At 40.5% G+C, this 24,678-nt stretch overlaps 1 protein-coding gene across 1 annotated transcript in view; it reads right to left on the bottom strand.

The window, feature by feature from the left end:
• Positions 1-24,454, bottom strand: part of NUS1 (NUS1 dehydrodolichyl diphosphate synthase subunit) — a 28,408-nt gene extending 3,954 nt beyond the window's left edge. Inside the window, exons 1-4 of the mRNA XM_004422260.3 lie at positions 24,003-24,454; positions 9,268-9,393; positions 8,197-8,346; positions 2,242-2,341 (exon numbers count right to left, since the gene is read on the bottom strand). Of these exons, the coding sequence (XP_004422317.1) occupies positions 2,242-2,341; positions 8,197-8,346; positions 9,268-9,393; positions 24,003-24,417 (791 nt within the window). The 5' untranslated portion in view covers positions 24,418-24,454. The remainder of the gene's footprint in view (positions 1-2,241; positions 2,342-8,196; positions 8,347-9,267; positions 9,394-24,002) is intronic.
• Between the last annotated feature and the right edge of the window lie 224 nt (positions 24,455-24,678).

Raw genomic sequence — 24,678 nt, 5'->3', positions numbered from 1 at the left:
CTCCACATTATGAATAACACATTTTCCTGTCATCACGGTGCTTACAGTCTGGTGGGCAGCAGACAGACATACAGCAAAGCTCAATATAACGTTACAGAGCTACGACAGACATATGTATCAGATCCCTGGGAAAGCCTGTTAGGTGCTAGGTATCCATTATCAGATTTAAATCCTCAACTCCATTTTAAAATGCCCATTTACAAATATAAAGAAGTATAAATAGCTTTCCAAAGTCATGTTATTGAGCTGCATAGCCAAGATTCAAACCAACATCTATCTGTTCTAAAACACACTCTTCCCTAAAACCACTCCCAAGCTCACAAAGCATCATTGCTACCTTTCTCCGAGCCCACCTGAAAGGCACCTGAAATGACACGGAAAACCATCGGAGAGGGGCCAGCCTGGTAGCGCAGCGGTTAAGTGCGCACTACGCTTTGGCGGCCCAGGGTTCGCAGGTTCAAATCCCGGGTGCGCACCGATGCACTGCTTGTGAAGCCATGCTGTGGCGGCATCCCATATAAAGTAGAGGAAGATGGGCGCGGATGTAGCCCAGAGCCAGTCTTCCTCAGCGAAAGGAGGACTGGCATCGGATGTTAGTTGAGGGCTAATCTTCCTCACAAAAAAAAAAAAAAAGAAACAAAGAAAAGAAAAGAAAATCCCTGGAGAAAGAGAGACAAGAGAAACAAATGCTACTATAAGGAAACCCAGAATCTGGAGATTTGGGTTCTAATTCCACTATGTTACAAGCTTGATTAATGTCTCATTTTCCCCACCTATAAAACGAGGCAGCACCAGATGATCTACAGCCCTTTCTGACCCTAATATGCTACATGTTCTTTTCTACCTTTTTATTTGATACCCTTTTCCCCTCCTGCCCTCGAGCTTGAGGGCTTTCTTAAAGAACCCTTGCTACTGTGCTCTTCTATGTACACTTCAGAGAAGTCCTCTATTTTCATAGATTCAACTAATTCTACTTCCTAGGTACTGACGATCCCCAAATGTACTAGACTTCTCCTCGAAGCACCAATTCGACATCTTCATCTGCCCTCCTAAGTGTTTCCATCTAAACAGACTATGGCCTCAAAATCATCTTATCCCTGAATTCAACATCTTTCCCTCAAAATCAATGCTCCTTTGACTTCCCGTTTCTCTCAATAACACCATAATTCACGCCTTTAGGCTTAAAAACTTAGGAGTCATTTCATTTCTTCTCTAACTTTTACCACAATTAGTAAAGTGCTAGGCCTGCAAATATACTTGATAATTACTTCTCATGAGAGAGAGAATTTGAAGTATTTTCCTCCCAAGACTCATTTTTAAATATATTTTAAGGCTCCTAGGTCTCTCCTGTATTTTAAATCAGGGGTCAGCAAATACAGCCCGGAGCCTGCCACCTGTTTTTGAGATAGAATTTAATAGAACACGGTCACACACGTTGTTTACATATTACCTGTGGTTGTTCAGCTACACTAGCAAATGTGGAGTAGTTGCAAGAGACTATCCGGCCCTTTATACAAAAAGTTTGCCAAACTCTTTTCTAAATAAGCAATTTCATTCTCATCACTGTATTCTCCCCTAAATTACAGCTATGGCCTGTCTTCACTTGTTTTTTTACCTCATCGCTTCCCAAATCCAATTTACTCTAGTACACAGGTGCCAAACGAATCTCCCAAAAGCACCATTCCCGCATTATCCACAGGCTCAACGGTTTCCTACTGCCTGTCGAAACAACTATACACATTCCTTACACTGGGTTTAAAGACTTCCCAATGTCAACACCCCAAACTATGTGATTTCACCTTATACTACTATCTAACACTAACTCTCTGCTCCGGTGTGGCCACTTCCCTCACTACTTCTTTAAAATGTGATGCCATTATCCGCCCCACACACAGTTTTTCTTTTTTCCCCTGACTGTCCCCTACATTTCTCACCTTTCTAATTACAAAAATTATATCCATTTTACATATCCCGGATCAAGTCACATTGTTTCCGTAGAATCAACAGCTCTAGCCACAGAGATCTCTCACTCCATAGTGTCAATACCAAACATTTGCACAACCACACACTCTCTTATGTCTGAGTCATTTATATGTCTTTATTTTACCACTGACACTGTGAAATACCTGAGGGAAAGGATCCAGTATTATAATTCTTTGGGAATTCCCACCACAGTACAGTGCTGGGCTCAAGAAACACTTGCTGAATCAAATTAAAGTCAGTCCACTTTTCATTACTTACACAATCTCAGTCAATCTGATGTGCCAGGGAAGAAAGCCTAATGTGCTGTCCACAGGACCAAACTTCAGTACTAAATCAGGATCAGGGAAACCATTTGAGCCTTGGAAAGAAAGAAATACACATGAACTTAACATGTACTGTTTACAAACAAAATGACCAAGGGCAAAATCTGTTCATCAAATTGGCTTCTTACACTTTGAGGATCTGTTCTCTTCAGATGCTTTATTTGCATGTTTCTATACCCCTAACCCACTGCCCAAAATATACTTTAATATCTATGTTATTTCCAAATGTGGAAGTTTTCCCTAAAGTCCATTTAACTGGACTGATTACCTGATAAGGAGGGGTACCCCAACTCCCACCCTAAACCCTCCAACCCCCATATCCCACCTATCTTTCAAGACTCAACTTAAGTGTTCTCTTGGTATCCTGGGAACTGCACTGCTTTAAAGGCACGAAAGCCTATTCTGGCCACAGGATCAAATAACTTCAGAGATGAAAGCAAACTTAAAAACTATCTACTCTCCTTCCTTCCCCCAAGCCCCTCATTTTATAGCTAAGGACCCAGAAAGATCAACTCCTGGCTATACCGTATAAAAGTCCTCAGTGTTCCCCAGAGCCCGAGCCCCTAGGAGGGGAAAAGGAGACCCTACACCTGCCTCAATAAAGCCATGGCCTTCTTTTGCTTTACAAACTGGTTCCCATGAGCGACCTGGCTTGAGAAAAAAAGGGGATAAGGATATTTCAACTGCATAAAAATAAAGTAAAATAAACTTTTACTTAAAACTCTTAAAATAAAGAGTCACTAGTATAACAGAAAAGATGCTATAATCCAAGAGACCCAGGTTCTGACATTTTCTAATAACCTCAGTTCTGCCTCTAACTTTCTTGTCACCCAAGCTCTCCAGGGCTTAGTTCCATCATTTGTTAAATAAGGAGACTGGATTAGACGGGCCCATCCAGTAGCAATTAGAGAATTATTCCCATAACAAAGTCTCTTTAAAAGCCCACGTTGGCAGAGTGAATGGACTAAGCAGCAGAATACATGTTCCTCTGCCTGCTGAGAGAGTCAGTTCTCTTTAGTGAAAAAAACGACAAGAAGGGACTTCTGGCTAATAGTGATTTGGAGGATCCTCTCCAAAAAAACATGTATCAAACTGGACAAAACCAATCAAGGGGACTGGATATTAACCAGAAGGAGACAACTGTTCTTTAAAAAAAACTATAAACAAAACACCAGCCAGAGCTTCAGGTAAAAACAGTAAGAGTCTTTGGCCTTCCTGCCTGGGAATGCTCCCAACCCCACGCCTCTACCCCAATCAATCACAGAGAATTGTAGTTTGACCAGCACAAGGCTGACAGCAAAAACGAGCAGACTTGCTGCTTGCTGACAAAAGATATGGACTCAATGTGGAATTGGAGGTTGTGGGCAGGAGGGAGGGGGTGATGGTGAAAACCTAAGGTTTTACCAACTAGAAGTGGCAAATTCAAAAGGAACAAAAGAGGAAAACCCACAGTTTTGCTTGGAGGTTGTAGCTCCAGTTAGGACAAGCAGTATAATGGCCAGAAACTTCATAGGGAGCTCCTGGAAATAAGGGCTCAGATAAGCTCTCCACACATCCATGGCTGAGGAAACTACACAAGCAAACGAGGAAGGAGGACGGGCGGGAGACAGAGCGGCAAGAAAGCCCAGTGAAAAGTAATAGCCAAGGAGACTTGAGAACTAGCTTGAATGCACTCTCCAACATCACACAGAAATCCTGGAAGGCCTACAAACTAAAGGTATTTGAGCAAAACCAGTGTGCAAATCATTGGCTGACACAATAAACTATGCAGACACAGAAAGTCAGAATAAAAAATAAATAGAAAAACTGAGCAGAGACAGGAGTAGTCATCTTTATTTATAGACAATGTGTTCTTATACTTAGAAAATGCTAAGACTTTACAAAAAGAACTAATCATGTGCCGCATAATGATGTTTCGGTCAACAACGGACCACATCTACAATGGTGGTCCCATAAGTTTAGTACCATACACCCTAGGTGTGCAGTAGGCTATACCATCTAGGTTTGTGTAAGTACACTCTATGATGTTTGCACAATGACAAAATCGCCTAATGACACATTTCTTAGAATGTATCTCCCTCGTTAAATGACACAGGACTGTACTAGAACTAGTAAGTGAATTTTAGCAAGGTCACAGGATACAAAATCAGTATTAAAAAACCATATATCATCAACTAACAATCCAAAAATAAAATTCAGAAAAAAATCCCATTAACAATAGCATCAAAAAGAACAAAATACTTAGGAATAAATTTAACAAAAGAAGTATAAACCCTATATCCTGAAATTATAAAACATTGTTAAGAGAAAAATTAGGACCCAAATAAATGGAGGGAAATACTATGTTCATGGATGAGAAGACTAAATATTGTTAAGATGGCAATTCTCCCCAAACTGAGCTACAGATTCAACTCAATCCCTATGAAAACAGATATCAAAACCCAAAACAGGGGTTGTTTTTGGAAACTGACAAGCTAATCCTAAAATGCGTATGAAAATGCAAAGGACCCTGAGTAGCCAAAGCAAAAAGCTTTTCCTCAAAAAGAAAACCAAAGTTGAAAGACTTACATTACCTGATTTCAAAGCTTACTTCAGTAGGCTACAGTAATCAAGACAGTGTAGCATTACAAGGACAGACATATAGACCAATGGACTAGACCAGAAAGCCCAGAAATAAATTCACAGATTTATGACAAACTGATTTTCAACAAAGGAGCCACAGTAATTCAAGGGGGAAGAAGTCTTTTCAACAAATAGTGGTGAAGGAAAAACTGGTACGTTTTACCTCACACTATCACAAAAATTAAATCAAAATGATTACAGACTTAAATGTACCAGCTAACGCTATAAAAATTCTAGAAGAAAACACAAGAGAAAATAATTGTGATTGAGGATTAGGGGAAGATTTCTTAGATATCACATCAAATGCATGATGCATAAAAGAAAAAACTGATAGATTAGATTTCATAAAAAGTAAACACTTTAAAAGAAACCATTAAGGAAAAGAAAAGGTAAGCCATGAACTGAGAGAAAGTATTTACAAACCACATAACTTATCACCGGTAAAAAACTTGTACCCAGAATATATAAAGACCTCTTAAAACTCAAAAATAAGACAAACAACCCATGAAAAATAGGCAAAATCTCTGAACAAACACCTCACCAAAGAAGATACGAATGACAAATTAGCACATGAAAAATGCTCAATATCATTAGTCATTAGGAAAATGTACACTGAAACCACGAGATACTATTACACATCCACTAGAATGGCTAAAATTAGAAAAAAAAACTGATAATACTATGTCATGGCAAAGATGTGGACAATCTAGAAACCTCTACTTTGCTGGTGGAATGTAAAATGGTACAGACTCTTTGGAAAACAGTTCGGCAGTTTCTTGAAAGTTAAACATTCACTCACCACATGATCTAGTAATTCCACTACAAGTTATCTACTCAAGAGAAAAGAAAACATGTCCACATAAAGTCTTGTATGCAAATGGTCATAGCAGCATTACTCCAACAAACCAAATGTACATCAACTGATGGATAAACAAAACGTGGTATATCCATAAAATAGAATACTATTCACCAACAAGAAGTAATGAACTACTGGGCCAGCCCGGTGGCATAGTGGTTAAGTTAGCACACTCCACTTAGGGGGCCCGGGGGTTCCTGGGTTCGGATCCCAGGCATGGACCTACACACTGCTTATCAAGCCATGCTGTGGGGCAGCATCCCATACACAAAATAGAGGAAGAGTGGCACAGACGTTAGCTCAGGAATAATCTTCCTCAAGCAAAAAGAGGAAGCCAGGCAACAGATGTTAGCTCAGGGCCAATCTTCCTCACCAAAAAAAAAAAAGGGGGGGGGGAATGAACTACTAATACATGCAACGTGAATGAACATCAAAAATATTACACTAAACAAATAAAGCAAGACTTAAAAAACTATACATTATGAGTCCACCTATATAAAGTTTCTAGAAAAAGCTATAAAGTATAGTCAGAAAACAGATCACATTTGGGGTAGAATAGGGGATTAACTGCAGTCAAAAGGGAACTTGTAGGGGTAACAATACCAGAGGGTTTGCTTCTATCAGATTAAGGAGTTAACTTAAAGACTATGCACATTTTCATTTATCATGGGTCTACAACCCCCGAAGGCAACATCTGGGCTCAACACTAACTTAACACTACCTGAAGGACCACCTTTGGTCCCTGCATCATTTTTAGGACATCCTCATAAACTATTCTCTGATTGGGGCCCTACAGGATCCAGGAAACAGTCAACATCCCAGCAACCTCTGACCAGAGAGCACCTGTAATGGCCTACTTTAAGCCTATTTATTCAGCCTGAACACAGCTAGGCAATGAAAGAGTAGAGAATAGGAGAGTAGGGTGAGAAGTGAGTAGTCAATGAAAGGAAGCAGTTAATGAGACCAACAGGCCAGACAGGGACTGTGTTCTGTGACGGACATATGTCAAAGTGGAAGAAACAAAGAAAGGAGAGTTAAACAAATGACTGAGTTAGATAGAAAATGCATGATTAATAACTAAGGTAAATGGAGACTCTATAAATGAACAAAAAATATGTATCTGAAATTGTATAGCTACGGAAGCTGTAAATGGAATTTGTTAGAAGTATTGCCTTTCTTCAAAAGGATGAAGGATAATGCTAGTAAGCACAAGGATCATTAAAGTTAACACAAGTCAATCCTCTGAGAACAGGAACAAGACAAGGGTGCCCGCTCTTGCCAATCCTATTCAACATAGTACTGGAGGTTTGGACAGAGCAATTAGGAAAGAAAAAGAAATAAAAGGCATCCAGATTGGAAAGGAAGAAGTGAAACTCTCGCTGTTTGCAGAAAACATGATCCTATACATAGAAAACTCTAAAGAATCCACCAGAAAACTATTAGAAATAATCAACAACTACAGCAAAGTTGCAGGGTACAAAATCAACTTACAAAAATCAGTTTCATTTCTATACACTAATAAAGAACTAGCAGAAAGAGAACTGAAGAATACGATCCCATTTACAATTGCAACAAAAAGAATAAAATATCTAGGAATAAACTTAACCAAGGAGGTGAAAGATCTATGCACCGAAAACAATACGACATTATTGAAAGAAATAGAAGATGACATAAAGAAATGGAAATACCATTCAATCCATGAGCATGAAATACCTATATGAGAGGGTGCATTACCTCACCCACCCACCCCAGCCCGCCCCCGCCACTACTTTGCCCTATGCATCTCGTACATTTAGCTGTTCCTGAGTTGTATCCTCTATAATAAACCCGTAACGTAAGTATAGTGCCTTCCTGAGTTCTGTGAACCATTGTAGCAAGTTATCAAACCTTAGGAGGGAGTCATGGGAACCTCTCTTTACAGCCGGTTGATTAGAAGTACAGGTGGCTACAGAATTGAACTGGCACCTGAAGCGGGGGCAGTCTTGTATGACTGAGCCCTTAAACTTGTAGAGTCTGACGCTAACTCTGGGTAGTTAGCATCAGAATTGAACTGAATTGCTGGACGCTCAGTTGGTGTCTGGAGAATTAGAGAATTCATTGTCGGTGTAGGAAAACATCCCAGAGGGAGGAAAGCTGACAAGTAGAATTCCTGTTTTCAAGAATATTCATCCCTCCCCCCGAAAATCCTCTTAGGTCCTCTCCTTTACCAGTAAGTCCTCATGTAAGTGAGCTGACTACAAATTTCATCATCTCAAAACCATTTTCACATGTATGTCTTTAAACTTCAGAGACATAACAAGTATAACAACAACAACAAAAAAATCAGGCTTTATAGTGCGAAAGGAACCTAGATGTTCTCCTTCATACTGTATCCTTGTGGGACAAAACTAAAAACAAATACACGTGACTTACTAAGTAAACTGTCTAACATATCTACATCCAAATCTGTGGATTTCTTTTGCTGCTGGGCTACTAACTGGCAAAAGTCCTGAGCAGCTCTCACAATATCTGCTTTTCCATCTTCTGGGGACAGCACCTTCACTGCTGATTGGCAATTTAAAACTGGAGGAGAAAACAAACAAGACATTAAAAAAAAAATACTCTATTCCAGATATATTTCACAGTCAGTTTCAAGAAACATTAAGTTCAGACCAAAATAAAGGTACAGTTCTTACAGTAAACAAGAATCACTCAAGCCCTCCACTTTCAATATCAAAACATACTTAGCTGCTGTCCTCTGAAAGGACCCATGCATCACATCTGTCTATATATTTAAATACTGCCTTCTTTTCAAAGTGCTCAGAATGACCTTTTATCTGTGAATAAATCCTCTATAGAGAACAGGAATTTTAATTATAGGGTAAACTATAATTTCCACTCATCTAAAACGCCACCTACAATCATGGTACAGTTACCAGTAACCCAGGATAGAAGACAAAAATAACAACTGTAGGAAAAAAATATGTTTCAATGGAATATGCATTGTCTACCGCACACACATCCACCTTATCAAATTCTGATTCTATAGAAGCTATTTTACAATTGATAGGATACTAGGTAAGTGATAGCAATGCCAAATTCTTGTCTGGTAGAGGTTCAATTATCTTCCCTCTAATCCCACAGAAAAGCCAGTTTTGCCTCTATTTACATATTCATTTCAATATTCCTGATCTAGAAATGTGTCCGTTCTTTGGATTCTCTTGAATCGGTATAAAATCTGCCTGGCTCCTGGTTATTTATGAGTTAAATAAAATCTTTAACGTGTGTTTATTTTTTAATGTCTATGAGAGTTATGATTTTATCTTTTTCAGAAAACAATCTTTTAACAAGATAAAGATAGAAAAATCTAAATCTGATGATTAAAGATGTTGACAATAAAGACTAACAGGGCAAAATGAATGAATAAATACATGAATGACAGGATTTTCCTTGAAACACAAACATATCTGCATGTTAGCTATTCAACTTTACATTCACGCTTACCTTGATCATCTTTGTCATTACTATTTGCAAACTCTGCTGAGTATTTGGAACAATCTAAGCCCAGAAGTTCCTGCTGTTGTTTTAAAATTTCATCCATCAATCTGGAATTATTTCTTTTGAAAATACCTTAAAAAGAAAAAAAGCAAGTAAATCCCAACTAGGTTAATTTATCTTCTTCAATAATTAATGGACGCCAGTTGTGAAAACAACACTGGATCTAGAACTGAACAAATTCCAAGTGAAGCAGTGATGACTAATTCTAAACTAGAATCTAAAAGGAAAACATGACCACAAAACTTTGTTAATACAAGAGTCTGGTCTCAGCCTAAAGACAAAAAAAGGATAGGGTAACTACTTAAGTGTCAATATGAATGTGACAGAAATTTAGATCTAGAAAGAAACCAGACAAAACTAACAAACCCAAAATTTAGTAAATTCAAACAAAGCACAGAAATATACCACATAAAACTGTTTTTGATCCTCCAACCATGCACAGAAAATTTAACTACTATCATGTCGTTGAGAAAGATGAACTATGAGACATATATTTAGTATAACACCAATATAGAGAGCTCTAACTAATAACAAGCGACAAGTTTTTGGCATTTTCAGAGAGGCCAGCCTTCTAGTGGCCATTGCCTTTACGACCTTTATCAAGTGTTTCTCTTGGTCAGATCTGACTTTAAAACATTTCAAAGATTAACTAGGAGAGAGAACACAGTAAATATATACAAAATAGCATAGATTATGCTGAATATGCTGTACACAAATGCTAACGCGGCAGGACATGCGTAACAACAGTTCAAAGATAAAAGCAGTCTCCTTTGGTAGGAAAAGGCTTGGTAAGATAAGCAAGACTTGAGCTGAGCTGATCTCAGAAAGTTAGAAGAAAATGGAGAGGATATTTGAATGGGGAAAAGGCTGAACAAAAAGCACTGAATGCTCAAAAGACAGACAAATGCTGCTGGTACAAAGGACCTGAGAAAAGGCGCAAGGGGATAGGTCTAATTTTTATTTCATTTTGCTTACCCACTGGGTAACCAACGATTTCTGGGCAATGTGGAAATGTATATCTGTAGGAAAATTAACCTGGCAACAGCACAGAGAAGGCCAGGCAGCAGACTATTGCAGTAGTCCTACCTAACCTGATGAAGCAATGGAAAAGGATTCACTACAAAGGAAGAATTGAGAGAATCAAGAGCATGACTTAATTACAGGTGAACATAGAAAATTCCATGGCCTTAAATCTGGGTAACAGAAAATGATAACTCTTTTTTTTTTTTTTTGGTGAGGAAGATCGGCTCTGAGCTAACATCTGTTGCCAATCTTCCTCTTTTTGCTGAGGAAGATTGGCCCTGAGCTAACATCATGCCCATCCTCCTCTATTTTGTAAGTGGGACGCTGCCACAGCATGGCTTTATGAGCAGTGCGTAGGTCCAGGCCCAGGATCTGAACCTACGAACCCCAGGCCCCTGAAGCGGAGCACGCAAACTTAACCACTACACCACCAGGCTGGCCAGATAACATTTTTTAAAGTAGAGAAATTCTACAAAGAGAACTGGTTTGAAGAAAAAGATAAGTTTAGTTTTCGATAGCTGATGATAGAACATTAAGGTGGGGTTTAGAGGCATAAGCGAAGGATGTTCAAAAGAGGTCAAATAAGCACCGTGTGGTAGGGCTCTCAGCTGTTCTGCTTACCAGGGGCTAGCACAGGGCCTGGCACAGAACACTCAACACACAAATGTCTGCTGAGAGAAGGCGAAGACGACGGGTCAAGGACTGGCTGGGGATTGGGAAAGGCTTCTTTAGGGTAAGTGACATTTCAGCTGGCCCAGGAAGAATTAGGAGAATTTTACAGGGGTGGGGCTGGGAAGGTAACATAACAATGGATGAAGCACGGAGGTGTAGACGTACATTTGGGAGTCATCCTCCTTAAGGTGAGAACCACACACACAAGAAACGATAAATAAAATTTCTAAAGGTAAAAGAGTATACGTGGAGAAGAGCAGAGGGCTAAGGATATGGCTCCTTACGAAAGCCACAATCATAAGACTCTAAGCTTGGAAATAAAGAGGTGAACATTTTGTAATACCCATATCCAGAGCAAGATTAAACAAAAAAAGATATTCCCAAATACAAAGAAAATTTTTAAAACAAGGTGATTAATATCAGGAGCTATTTGAACAACAATGTTTAGAACAGTAATACTTGTGTAGCAAGCAATACAGATGTATAGGATATAATCATTATCCTCAAGTCAATCATAAAATTCACATGTATGATACAAAAGCATATACTACAAAACAGCACATATGATATATTACGAGACTTCCAATTATCTATGCAAGAAAAAAATAATAATTTAGACCACACTTTGGTCTATATTGTAGGTATAAATTATGGAAGGCACCTGAATTTCAAAATTTTTTAAATTTAAAAACATAAGATCTGCATAACACTACTGCCAGGACATGAGTTTATTAAAAATAAAATGTTAAATTAATCTTTTTCTCCTATGAACTAAGATTTATTCATTTTAATAGTAACCCAACACTAGGAACCCTTGTTTTTATCTTTTCACACCACACTGATCCCTTCCTTTGATAGGCTAAAAGACCTATGCTTCAATTCTCGGGAATTCGCTCATCTTTACCTTTGTCTCCAGATTAAAATGGGGAAGTTTTTCAGGAACTCTTGCTCTCTCCAAGGCAATGGATGACAATCTTCATCACCAAACTGGTCACTACCTCTTCTCAACCTTTACCCTTTCCTCCTCAACCTTTCTGAAGCAGCACCATCAATGATCACCCTGCTTCCTTCTCAAAGATCCTATGCTCATTTAAGCTTGTCTGAATGTCCTCTCCTGGTTCAACTCCCAATCTGCTCCTTGAATGGCCCCTTCTCACCTTGCACTGCATCTTCTTCCTCTTTCCACCCTAAGTGGAGATGACTCAGAGCTCCTACCTCAGCCCTCTCTTTCTGTCCATGTGCTCCTCCTTCTCTGATTCTAGCCACTCACAGGAGTTTAAAACCACTCAGGACCAGGACAAGGGGAAGATGCTTGAGGCAAAATTTAAGGGGGCGCCAAAAAAAATCAGTAATTAAGATAAATAATGACAATGCAAGATCTTTAAAAACTTAAAATTAATGCAAAACATCTATGATGTACAAAGCATTAAAATTTTAAGTAAAAACAGGATCAGCATTTGGCTCCTAACATTTCCAGTTCATTTAAACATCTAATCCTACCTACAAGTTTTGTAAGCATCTGAAAATAAACAAGTCTAAAACCTGGCAGCTTATCTTTTCAAGCTGGCTCCCAAACACTTATATTACATCAAGTTAAAAAAAACAATAGAGAAGTACTGAAAGTGTAAAACTTATATGCATTTAGGGATAAGGCCTGGAAGAGAATAGACAATATGAGAACAGTAAATGCAAAAGGTTAATGGGACAATAGGTGATTTAAAATCATAACTGCTATATAATTTAAAAAATAGCCCTTCTTGGGGGGCCGGCCCCGTGGCATAGCAGTTGGGTGCGCGCGCTCCGATTCTGGCGGCCCGGGTCCGGATCCCGGGCGCGCACCAATGCACCGCTTGTCAGTGGCGGCCTCCCATATAAAGCAGAGGAAGATGGGCACAGATGTTAGCCCAGGGCCAGTCTTCCTCAGCAAAAAGAGGAGGATTGGCACGGATGTTAGCTCAGGGCTGACCTTCCTCACCAAAAAAAAAAAAAAAAAATAGCCCTTCTTCTTGTTCTATTTCTAATACAGGCATCAGCACCTGCCCAGTCACCCAGGCATCTATCTTCTCTCCTCTCTAGCACTATCACCAACACCCCCCGCCGCACCCTGTTAATATGCTAAACCCACATACTACTCTTCTACAACAATATTTCCTCTACCCATTTCCTTTTGTCCATTGTCCCCACTGTTTCAAGTAATAGTCTTCTTCTTTATAAAATTAAAAAAATATAAAAACCACCTTCTAATGGGTCTTTCTGTCCCTTCTAGGAAGTATCACTAGATTGACTATCAGATTAACCTTCTTTGGGTACATCTTCAGTCCTGGCACATTCCAACTTTAATATCTTCAATGGCTCCCAAAATGCTTAAAGTATTAAGAACAAACTGCTCAGATCAGCATTAACGTTCCAGCCTATGCTTCCACACTTGGTGGGTGGAAATAACTTACGTTTATGAAATAAATGAATCTTTCTGTTTCTGTATAATACTCTAACCTTAGCAAATTAGACTGCCTATGTTCCCCCCCAAAACACATGCAGTGACTCCAACCTCCACCCTTTGTTCTGCTCCCTTCCCAGCCCCACACCTGCGAAACTCTCCTAATTCTTCCCAGGCCAGCTGAAACGTCACTTACCCTCAAGAGGCCTTTTCCAATCCTCCAAGCCAGATGTGCCCCATTCCTCCTCTGACTCACCTCACCCCCTCCAAATACACACATTTTGTTCAAATTCCTTAATAAACCAATAGTCTCCTTTTTATTATAGTTAGAGCTTAACTCCTCTACTGAAGTATAGTCTTACTTGTGAACTTGGGTCTTACCTCTTTTCTCCTAAGGCACCTTCCACGTAGCAGGAGTTCAGTGTTTACTTAATAAACTAAATTATCAGTGCACAGTGCCGCCTAACAACAACAAAACCTAGATGAACATGTCACTGAATGGAATTTTTTAAGTTTCCAGGAAGCTCTCACAATAAAAGCAGACAATTCCTTATTGTACACAGGCAGAAACTCTATTAAAAAGGAAGAATATTAAACAGAGGCCCAGTTACAAAGTATCTTTTATAAAGAAGAATTTCATAAAGATTTTTTTTTATTTTTTTATTTTTTATTTTTTTTGTGAGGAAGATCAGCCCCTGAGCTAACATCCATGCCAATCCTCCTCTTTTTGCTGAGGAAGACCAGCCCTGAGCTAACATCTATTGCCAATCCTCCTCCTTTTTTTCCCTTTTTCTACGCAAAGCCCCAATAGATAGTTGTATGTCATAGTTGCACATCCTTCTAGCTGCTGTATGTGGGACGCCGCCACAGCATGGCCCGACAAGTGGTGCGTCGGTGCGCGCCCGGGATCTGAACCCGGGCCACCAGCAGCGGGCACAGTTAACCGCTAAGCCACAGGGCCGGCTCCCACAAAGTTATTTTAAACAGAACCTTTGTCTTGGCTGATTTGGATGAAGACATGAAATAAAAAAGTATACTTTCTGAGAAGTGCTAAATGTATAGATAAGACATCATCAGCAAGATGATTCCTGATACCTCATAGCTTGACACCCATCCAGAAATCTGACTATACGCTATGGTACTTATCTCACTTAACCATACAATACTATCAGCTTACAACTCTCTTCAGAATTCAAAGTCTACACACACACACTTCACATGATACACAAGAAATGCAACAAGATATATAAGAGTGTCTTTGACTGAGATAGGCAATTCCTCTAGCAATATCATAGTATATACATGTGGACATTCTTTTTCTCATATCATAATTCATCTTGTTTGCCTTCATAGAATCTAAAGTCAAAATGACATAATAAAAGTAAAGAAACTATCACAAAAGTTGCAACTACAGGGGCTGGCCCAGGGGCTCAAGCAGTTAAGTTAGCGCACCCCGCTTCAGCGGCCCAGGTTTCGCCAGTTCAGATCCCGGGCGCGCACTGACATACCGCTTGTCAAGCCATGCTGTGGCGGCGTCCCATATAAAGTAGAGGAAGATGGGCACGGATGTTAGCTCAGGGCCGGTCTTCCTCAGCAGAAAAAGAGGAGGATTAGCAGATGTTAGCTCAGGGCCGATCTTCCTCACACACACACACACACACACACACACACACACACACACACAAAAAAAGTTGCAACTACATATACTATGACATCAGGTTTTATTCAGAGTTTGAATGATGTTATCAAAAAAGATCTCTTTGCTGGTGGGTGAAGAATGGATTATATAGGGGCCAGAATAGAAATGAAGACCAATCAGGAGGCTACAGCAGTAACCCAGGTGAAAGATAATTATAACTCAAAGTTGGGTGGCTGCAAAGGAGAACTTTTTCTACAACATGTGGCAAATTTAGGACATATTCTAGAAGTAAGACCAAGGAGGCCTGCTGACAGATTACAGGTGGAACATGATATGATGTAGGAGACTCACATATGACCTCTAAGTGTTTAGGCTGAGCAACTGATTGGAATGTAGCAGTATTTTCTGAGATGGGAAAAACTGTGAGCAACACAGGTTTTGGGGGAGAAAATTCAAGAGAACTGTTTTGGACATGTTAAGCGTTTGAGATACCTAATAAAATAAAAGTAGAGATGTTAAATAGAGAGTTGGATACAGGAGCCTGGAATTATGGGAGAGATCAGGACTAGAGATACAAAGCATACAGATGATATTTAAAGCCAAGGGATCAGAGAAATCATCTAGGACAGGGGTCAGCAAACTACTTCTACTGGAACACAGCCACAGCCATTCACTTATGGCTGCTTTCTGGCTAGGTCGGGAGAGTTGAGTAGTTATGACAGGGACCACCATATAGCACTAAGCCTAAAATATTTACTAGCTGGCCCTTTAAGAAAATGACGAAGATTGGCAACAGACGTTAGCTCAGGGCTGATCTTCCTCAGTAAAAAAAAAAAAAAAGAAAAGAAAAAGTTTGCTGACCCTGATGTAGGAGACCGAGTAAACAACAGAAAGTCAAAGGCATGCACACAACACAAAACTCTAGGACACCCCAACATATAGAAGTGGAGCAAACGAGGAGAAGCCAGACATAAGTCTCAGAAGGAACAGGCAGTGAGAAAGAAGAAATCCAACCACACGAAACATCATAGAGGCCAAAAGGGAAAATATTTCAAAGACAGTGGAATTAAGTATGCCCTATCCACCTATTAGATTATATACTGTATTCAGGTACTTTATTGGAGTCTTTAAAAATCTCTGCTATATTAGTTAAAATGACATTTTAGAATTATTTATAGGTTTCAATATTCGATCTACCCTTACACTCAAGCATGTACACATTAACTGAGTAATAAAGCCATGACACACACACTTTTTTCAAATTAAGGGAACCAAGTAACAAGGAGTTTAACTAAACAAGTATTCAGTCAGTAAATCTTATCTGTATCCCTTAAATACTGCTTCTTTTAAAATTTATGTGAAATGAATGACCAATTCTATAAAATGAGACTTCTAAAATACGTGTTTAATATATCTTCTTTTAATCTGAAACCAGATTTTTTTTTTTTTGAGGAACATTGGCCCTGGGCTAACATGCATGACCATCTTCCTCTACTTCATATGGGATGCTGCCACAGCATGGCTTGATAAGCGGTGCATAGGTCTGGACCCAGGATCCGAACCTGCGAACCCTGGGCCGCCGAAGCAGAGCGTGCAAACTTAGCCACTATTCCACCAGGCCGGCCCCTGAAATTAGTTTTTTATGTGGTTATTCCTTCCCTTCTATAGAAACAGAACTTTTAAGAAATATCTAACAGCAAGTATTTATAATGACAAGGGAATGGAAGGGGAGAAAAGTAAGATAAACACTGAAACAATCTCTCTTAATTATAAAGCATCTCACCAGCTATGGAATTAAAGTAACATTTCTTTATAAATAAATGCCCAACCTTCAAAATAGGCTACCCTTTTTCTTCTTAAACTAGACACCTAAGTAAGTTACCTATGGTTATCCTCATTTAATTCTCTAACAATCCAATTATAACACTATAAGAGGCAATCTTCAGAGGAGAAAACATATACTTATGGAGCAATTATTTAAAATGAAAAAAAAAATCTACCATTAAAATTTTACATGAATGAAGTAGTCATAACAAAATAAACCTTATAAGCCATTAAACAATTTTATTTCAAGAGAGCCCCAGGATACCTCATAGAACAATTATACTGGAATTAGCATGCGATAGCAAGGGAACAGAAATGTATAATAGTGGCACAGTATAAGGGAATGAGTCCTGGGTTTGAAGTCCCAGCTCTTCAGCAGGAGAGATGTGTAAAATGAACAAGCCACTTGGGCTTTCTCGGCCTCTGGCTGCACATTTTAAAAATGAGAATATCTTCACAGACTCTGCTCACCTGACAAAGAAACAGTACAATATAAAGCAGGAGCTCCATAAAATTAAATTTAGTTGATTAAAAAAGTAAAGTATAGGGCCTGCCCAGTTGCGTAGCAGCTAAGTGTGCGCGCTCCGCTGCAGCGGCCCCGGGGTCCGCAGGTTCGCAGCCCAGGTGCGGACAGATGCACTGCTTGTCAAGCCATGCTGTGGCGGCATCCCATATAAGGTAGAGGTAGAGGATGTTAGCCCAGGGCCAGTCTTCCTCGGCAAGAAAAAAAGAGGATTGGCATCAGATGTTAGCTCAGGGCTGATCTTCCTCACAAAAAAATAAAATAAATAAATAAATAATCGTCTACAAATTATTTGTCTCCTGTAGATATGCACCACTTTACCAAGGCTTTAAGATGACCCAACATAATTAGGAATAGTACTAAAAGTGACTGTATTGTGGTCACATTCTCTTACCAGTGGAAGTCAGTATAGCGTAACGATTAAATACAAAAGCTCTGGAATAAAATCTGGTTCAAATTCTAAATCTGCTCCTTACTAGATATGCGTTCTTGGATTTCTAAGGCTCTATTTCTTGATTTGTAAAACTGCTAAGAATTTAATGCACTTCTTTGCATAGTATCTGGTACATAGTAAGAGTTCAACAAAGAGTATTTATTACTATTAAGTAAAGGTTTATTTTCATACATAGATCCAGTACTATGGTTAAATAGAAGGGTACTCAGAGAATGAGGTTATTTCAAAAGTTAACAAAAGCAGGATAGAGCTTTTGAAAGACAGAGCAAAAGTGGGCCTGGAACAGTTGAGAGGGGCTACCTAGGAGGTGACAGTCAGAATGGACATACCAGGATCGACGATAGCCTTTTGACAGGTAGCTAGCCCTTTGGCAGAAAAAGGAAAAGAGGACATTCCAGGATGCTAAGATAAATGTGAAACTCTGTACAGAGGTGAACTACACAAAGATGAAGATTAGGAATAGAATGCTCCCTTACACGAGTTTCCACAGGAGGGAGGACAAGTACTCCAGTTTGTATTGTTTGGTATACCAAAATGTAATCACATTTATATCTGAACTTTCAACACTTCTGGCAACTCTGTATTTCAACATAAGGAGAACAATACTTAATAAAATCATACTTCGCAATAGCATCTGTGTCAGTGTGCCACATAAGTAAACTAGGGCATACTATGTTCTTTTTCCTCCATTATTTTAAGGCTTCTGGGTATTCGTTTTGGGAAACAAATTACAACTCAGTTCATTATTCTTATCTACAAGAAATGCAGCCATTCTTTCAATTCAAGCTATACTCTGTAGGAGACGCAAAAATGAGGACAGACAGCACCTGTGGAGCTTATAATCTAGCATGAAAATTCAAGCACATACACGTATGACTACTGCTTTATAAAACAGAGAATGGAAGCACCTTTAGAGATGTACAAAGTTCTAAGGAGAGTCAAGGATAGAGCAAGATTAGGAATGGAATAGTCAAGAGAGACTACCTAAGAGGTGACAGCTAGGATGGACTTACAAGGATCAACGATAGCCTTCTGACAGATAGATAGTCATTTGCAAGGAAAAGGAGATGAAGACACTCCAGGAGGAGGAGGAAACATCAAGTAAACTAATTACGGATGCAGCAACAGGTATATAAAATAGCGAGAAATAGGTTGGGAAGGCTGAGGGCACACTGGGCAGACCTTTTTAATGCTCGTGTGAGAGATCTGTACCCAAAAACCATTTCATAAGTCACCTAGCATGGATTTACAACTATGGAAGTAACACTAAAAAGAGGACCACAAAAGATTTCATCTTGTTACTGAATTCTCACACAGAAGGCAATGCCTTATTCTGGATCACTCCAATTTATAGTAAGTAATATTAAAACCCACCCCAGTTTATCCTCACTCATGAAAAGGAACATGAAGGATGAATAATTTGATGTAAGGCAAGTAGCAAAGTATCCTTTGATTTGTGTTATGGTAAAACTTCAGTGTGCAGATGTACTATATAGACAGCTAGATAAAAATAGAGATGCTCAGGTCCCACTCTCCTAATTTGGTCTGATCAACAACTGTGTTGAATCTGTATTTTTTTATAACATCCCTAACGACTCATTCACAGATGGTCCATAGACCATGTTTAGAAATATACTGCCCTACAGCAAGGTTCACAGCATGGCACCAATACAGCCAGGCAATATGAACAGTTCCATCACTGAAGATAATAATACATACCCAGATAACGTGGATCTAGGCGTACTTCAAGTGAGACCCAGGCCAGCACAGCGACCCCAAGGCTATAGCACCAAAAGCCCCTTAACTCCAGTTTTTGTACCATCCCTATTATGGTCATTTCTTAAACTATAATCATGTAGACAAAATAGTTAAATCTTACTAGATTCTGAGCTCAAGAAATTCCTGAGAAAACAACTTCAATTTCTGATAGATGAAAGAATTACTGGCAGAAATTATTACAATCAACAAATATTCCAGGGAAATTAAAATAAAAAGAGCAGTTTGCTGACCGAGTCAAACGGTAAATATCGATGGATTTTTTACTCTAAAAATCAAATATAATCTAGATCCAACTACAGCCAGCCCTGGTGGTCTAGCGGTTAAACTTCGGTGCTCTCACCGCCGTGGCCCAGGTTCGTTTCCCAGTGAGGGAATCACACTACCATGTGTCTGTTGTTACACTGTGGTGGCTGCGTGTTGCTGTGATGCTGAAAGCTATGCCACAGGTATTTCAAATACCAGCAGGGTCACCCAAGGTGGACAGGTTTCAGCAGAGCTTCCAGACCGTGACAGACTAGGAAGAAGGACCTGGCTACCACTTCTGAAAAAAGTGGCCACGAAAACCCTATAAATAGCAGCGGAGCACTGTCTGATACAGCACCGAAGATGAGAGGATGGTGCAAAAAGACCAGGCAGGGTCCTAAGGTCACTAGGAGTCCAAGCCGACTCAACAGCACTAACAACAAAGAGTCAACTATAATCGGAATGACTACTCATTTAAACACAAATTCTTGGGTGAAGGGGTATATATGACAGGAAAAACGTAAGGTGGTACAGTAGCTTATCTCCAAGATGGCTGCCATCATTCCCCCCACCCCCACCCCTTCTGTACAAGCCCTTTTCTCATTGAGAGGTAAAGTGTATTTCTCTATTTTCTTGATTTGGGACAGACCTGTGACTTCTCAGACCAAGGGAATACAGCAGAAGTAACAGCGCATGATTTCCTAAGCTACATCATAAGAAGCCCTGCAGCTTTGACCTGTGGCTGGGTCTCTGGAAACACACTCTGGGGAAAGGTGGCTATCTGTAAGAAGTCTGACTACCCCGAGGCCACTATTAAATAAGGAAACGCAAGCTGGCCACGTGGAAAGACCATCTGAAGATAGACGACCAACCCAGCCTCATTTATTCCAGCCATCACAAACAGGCACCAGACATGTGGTGAGAAACCTTTAAGACCCAGCTACAGTCTGACTGCAACCTTATGAGTGGGACCAACACCAAGGAAGAACTGCCCAACTGAATGGAGTCAACACATTAATTGTTGTTTTAAAACACTTTACTTTGTGGTAGACTACAAAGCAACAAAGAACCAGAACAGTTGTCCAAGCCTTCATCCCACCTCATTTCTCAACTTTTCATTACAGTCATGAGCCACTCAGCGACACTTCGGTCAACAACAGACCACATATACCACGGTGGTCCCGTCAGATTAGTACCATAGAGCCTAGGTGTGTAGTAGGCTATACTATCTAGTTTTGTGTAAGTACACTCTATGATGTTCACACAATGAAATCACCTAACGACGCATTTCTCAGAACATATCCCTGTCATTAAGCGACGCATGACTGTACATAAACTTACCTATTATATTCACTATTCCCAACACACTACTCAATGCTGCTGTTTGATAGTCTAATGGGAATGTTGCCAATGGCGAATTCCCCATTCTCACACACACACACACACACAACACTGTACTGTTCACGATAATCCAATTTCTAGCTGTTTTTGCTAGACCTAGCTCAGGTGTCACCTCCTTCCTTACTAAGAACATATGGGGGTAACCCTGCTCCTCAAGGATTTTTCTCTTTTTCTCTCCTTAAATAAAGTCTCTGCCACTCACTAGCATTCATATATTAGCTTGTATTAATTTTTAGTAGATATTCCTAACTTAAGTGTAAACTCTTTACGAGACACTATTTCTTGTACTCCTTTGTATCCCAGAGCTTTGTAACACACTAGGTACTCAGTAAATGTGATATTTATGAGTATGTCAATAGGATTTTTTTATAATTTAAACATCTATATAGAAATAAGTTAAACATCTATATAGAAATAAGCTTAAATAAAAGTTTGAAGAAACTGAATAAAGCTTAAATATCTGTACCTCCCCTGAAAAAGGACAATTTTTCTCACGTCTCCTCATGGCTGGCTCCCTCTCCTCTTTCGGGTCTACACTAAAGTCACTGAGGCCTTCTTTGGCCACCATATTTCAAACTGCACCCCTTCTGCCACCATTGACTCTCAACTCTCCCCGTTCTTTGCTTTATTTTTCCTCATTGCACTTATGATCTAATATACCACATACTTTACTCATTTACAATATCTGTCAGACTTCCACTAAAACATAAGTTCCGTGAGCAAAGGGATTTTTGTCTGTTTTGATCACTGCTGCACCCCCATGCCCAGGACAGTACCTGGTACTTCACAGATGCCCAACTGTCACCTGCTAAATGAATGAACGAATGAATCAAAACCAAGAATGGCTAAATCAAAAGTTTCCTATTTCAAACAATGAAATTATCTCTTATCCCTTAAAAAATAATTAAAACTGCGTTAACAGTAGGACACAAGGTGCTCTAAGTCCATTCACTGAAAATGCTCCTTAAAACTCCTTTTGGTCATCACTAGTTGGTTAGCTTGACTTCTTCCTTTTCATTACCAATCAGTTTCCTTTTAGTGAATATGACACAGAATACTTCTGATTTACACCAGCAATTCCATAACAGGACTTGCCGGAACAAGGAAGTGTGGCAATATTAGCATCTGTGTTAGCAGGCACAGTCACCAAGTTAGACAATTTAGCTATACATTTTCCTTCCCTACTGGAATCACCTGAATGTAAGTGATTCATTTATAAGTCAACTTACTACACTGCTTAATAGCTTTAACTAATTCCTATTTCTGCTTCACATTTTTTCCCCAGACAATATTTATGTTGCGCTGCTTTAAGCAAAGACTGTGTTGCCTCATAACAGTCTCATGATTTCTACTGGTCAGCGAGTTCATGGGCAAGTTCCATAAAATGTCAGCCCCTGAGTATACTAAACTTTACCCTACAGGCTAAGTCATCCTTTGATGTCACCATATTGCTTGCCGGCTGCAAGGAAGGTGGTAGTTACTGTCTGATCTTGACCTACCTTTTCTGACAAAACCTCACACTGGAACCTATCTAAAGATTTAAAGATTAAAAATCAAGTTGTAGCTTCTGTGGAGCATACTGGTAATTTAAGTTATTGAACAGAGACTAAAACATTACTTTTCTTTCCTCCATACCAATACTCCTAAATCATTCTTATCACCACATCATTATCTCTAAGGAAATTTCACTGCTTTCAGGATTTGACTGAAACCCACACCGGACATTTAGAGCCTTCCTCAACCTTATCTTCTACTCATTCTTCAACATCGGGCTTAAATCCTGTCTCCTCTGCATGAACTTCTCAAGTTCCTCCACTTAAAATATCTCTCCCTGCTTCTCATAGTAGTTACTTATTCCCAACACTTCTTGTTATTAATGATGCCACTTATGTGAGTGTCTACTCCCCCACAAGCCTGAGAGTCCAAGGAATTAAATGTAAGATTCCAAGGAACGTGCTTAGCACAGTGCTTCAGGTTTGTAGCCACCCGATAAGTGATGAATTTTTGTACTTACAAAAATTCCTTATGGTGAAATTCATTCTCTCAATCAAAACTTATGAGGACAATTATTGTGTCAAGTACTGTGTTCGCCACTGAGGATCAACAATCGCACACCATCCCAGACCTCAAAGACAGAACGTGACCATTTTCCTTTCTGCCTATCCAGTCTCTCTCATACTTTTCATAAGCCCACTCCAAGTGCCACTGGGCCCCAACCATTCACTTATGCATAAATCTTCCACAGCTTGACTGTGACTTAAGAACAGTGCCTTGAAATCTCTCTGAAGAAACAGTCTGGTATAACAAAAGGGCACATATGTAAAAAAGCACAGACTGGCTAAAATTTCAATCCCCCTATTACTATCTTTGTGACTTTGGACAAATCAGTGAATTTTGTTAATTCTCGGCTCCCTCGTTTGTGAACCAAGGGTATACAAAGCCATCTAGCTTACTGGAGCATTATAAAGAATATTAAATATTTTTTAAATGTATACAAAGTGAATGAATCGAATTCAGAGACTTAGATGCTCAATAAAGCTTATCTCCCTTCCTCGAAAGCTCTAGCGCCGTAAATTGCACTTAAGGGCCTCGGGACCGGGAAACTCGTGGCGCCGGGAGGGCTGCCGTGAGCTGCGGTCCCCGCGGTCAGAGGCGCCCCGGTCCCCCTCCCCGCGCCGGGTCTCACCTTGGTGGTCGTAGACGCTAATGTAGGAGATGCCCACGGCCATACACCACACCACGAGGCTCGCGATGTCCGAGAAGCTGGGCTCTTGCTCCTCCTCGGTGATCAGCAGGCCCATGTGCACAGGCAGCTTCTCCAGGGAACGGCCGTCCGCGCGCCAGCGCAGCCGGAGGTGGGCAGCGGCCGGGCCCGGCCCCCCGCGCGGGTGCCGGTGGCGCCGGCGGTTCCTGCCCGCAGCCGGGGGCTTGCGGAGCGTGAAGCCGAGCGGCGCTAGGACCGCGGCGGAGGCGGCGCGGCAGCAGCGCCGCCAGATCCAGTTCCAGGTGCCGAACCGAACGCGGAGCCAGGAGGCGAGCGTGCGGTGCAGGCAGAGCAGAGCGTGCAGCACCCGCCACACCAGTTCGTACAGCCCCGTCATACTCTCGGGGCGCCCAGGCGCCCTCCCCTCCGGCCCCCCACACCCGCGGCGCGACGGCTTCTTATCTGCCCCTGCGGCCGACGCGGGCCATCGCTCCGCGTCCCCCCGCCTCCCGCGCCCGAACCCTTTCTCCTGCCACCACCTCACCTCGCCCCCGCCGCCATCTTCCTCCTGCCTCCACAGCCCGTCCCCGCTGGTACATGGACAATTCTGATTGGCCGGCGTGGAAGTCTGACGCGGCTTCTGGGTCCGAGGATGTGG

Source organism: Ceratotherium simum, chromosome 19, assembly GCF_057802395.1.
Source record: "Ceratotherium simum simum isolate JZ-2026a chromosome 19, ASM5780239v1, whole genome shotgun sequence".
Taxonomy (NCBI): Eukaryota; Metazoa; Chordata; class Mammalia; order Perissodactyla; family Rhinocerotidae; genus Ceratotherium; species Ceratotherium simum.
The sequence above is the reverse complement of the archived record's forward strand: the minus strand, read 5'-3'. Positions and strand labels throughout refer to the sequence as shown.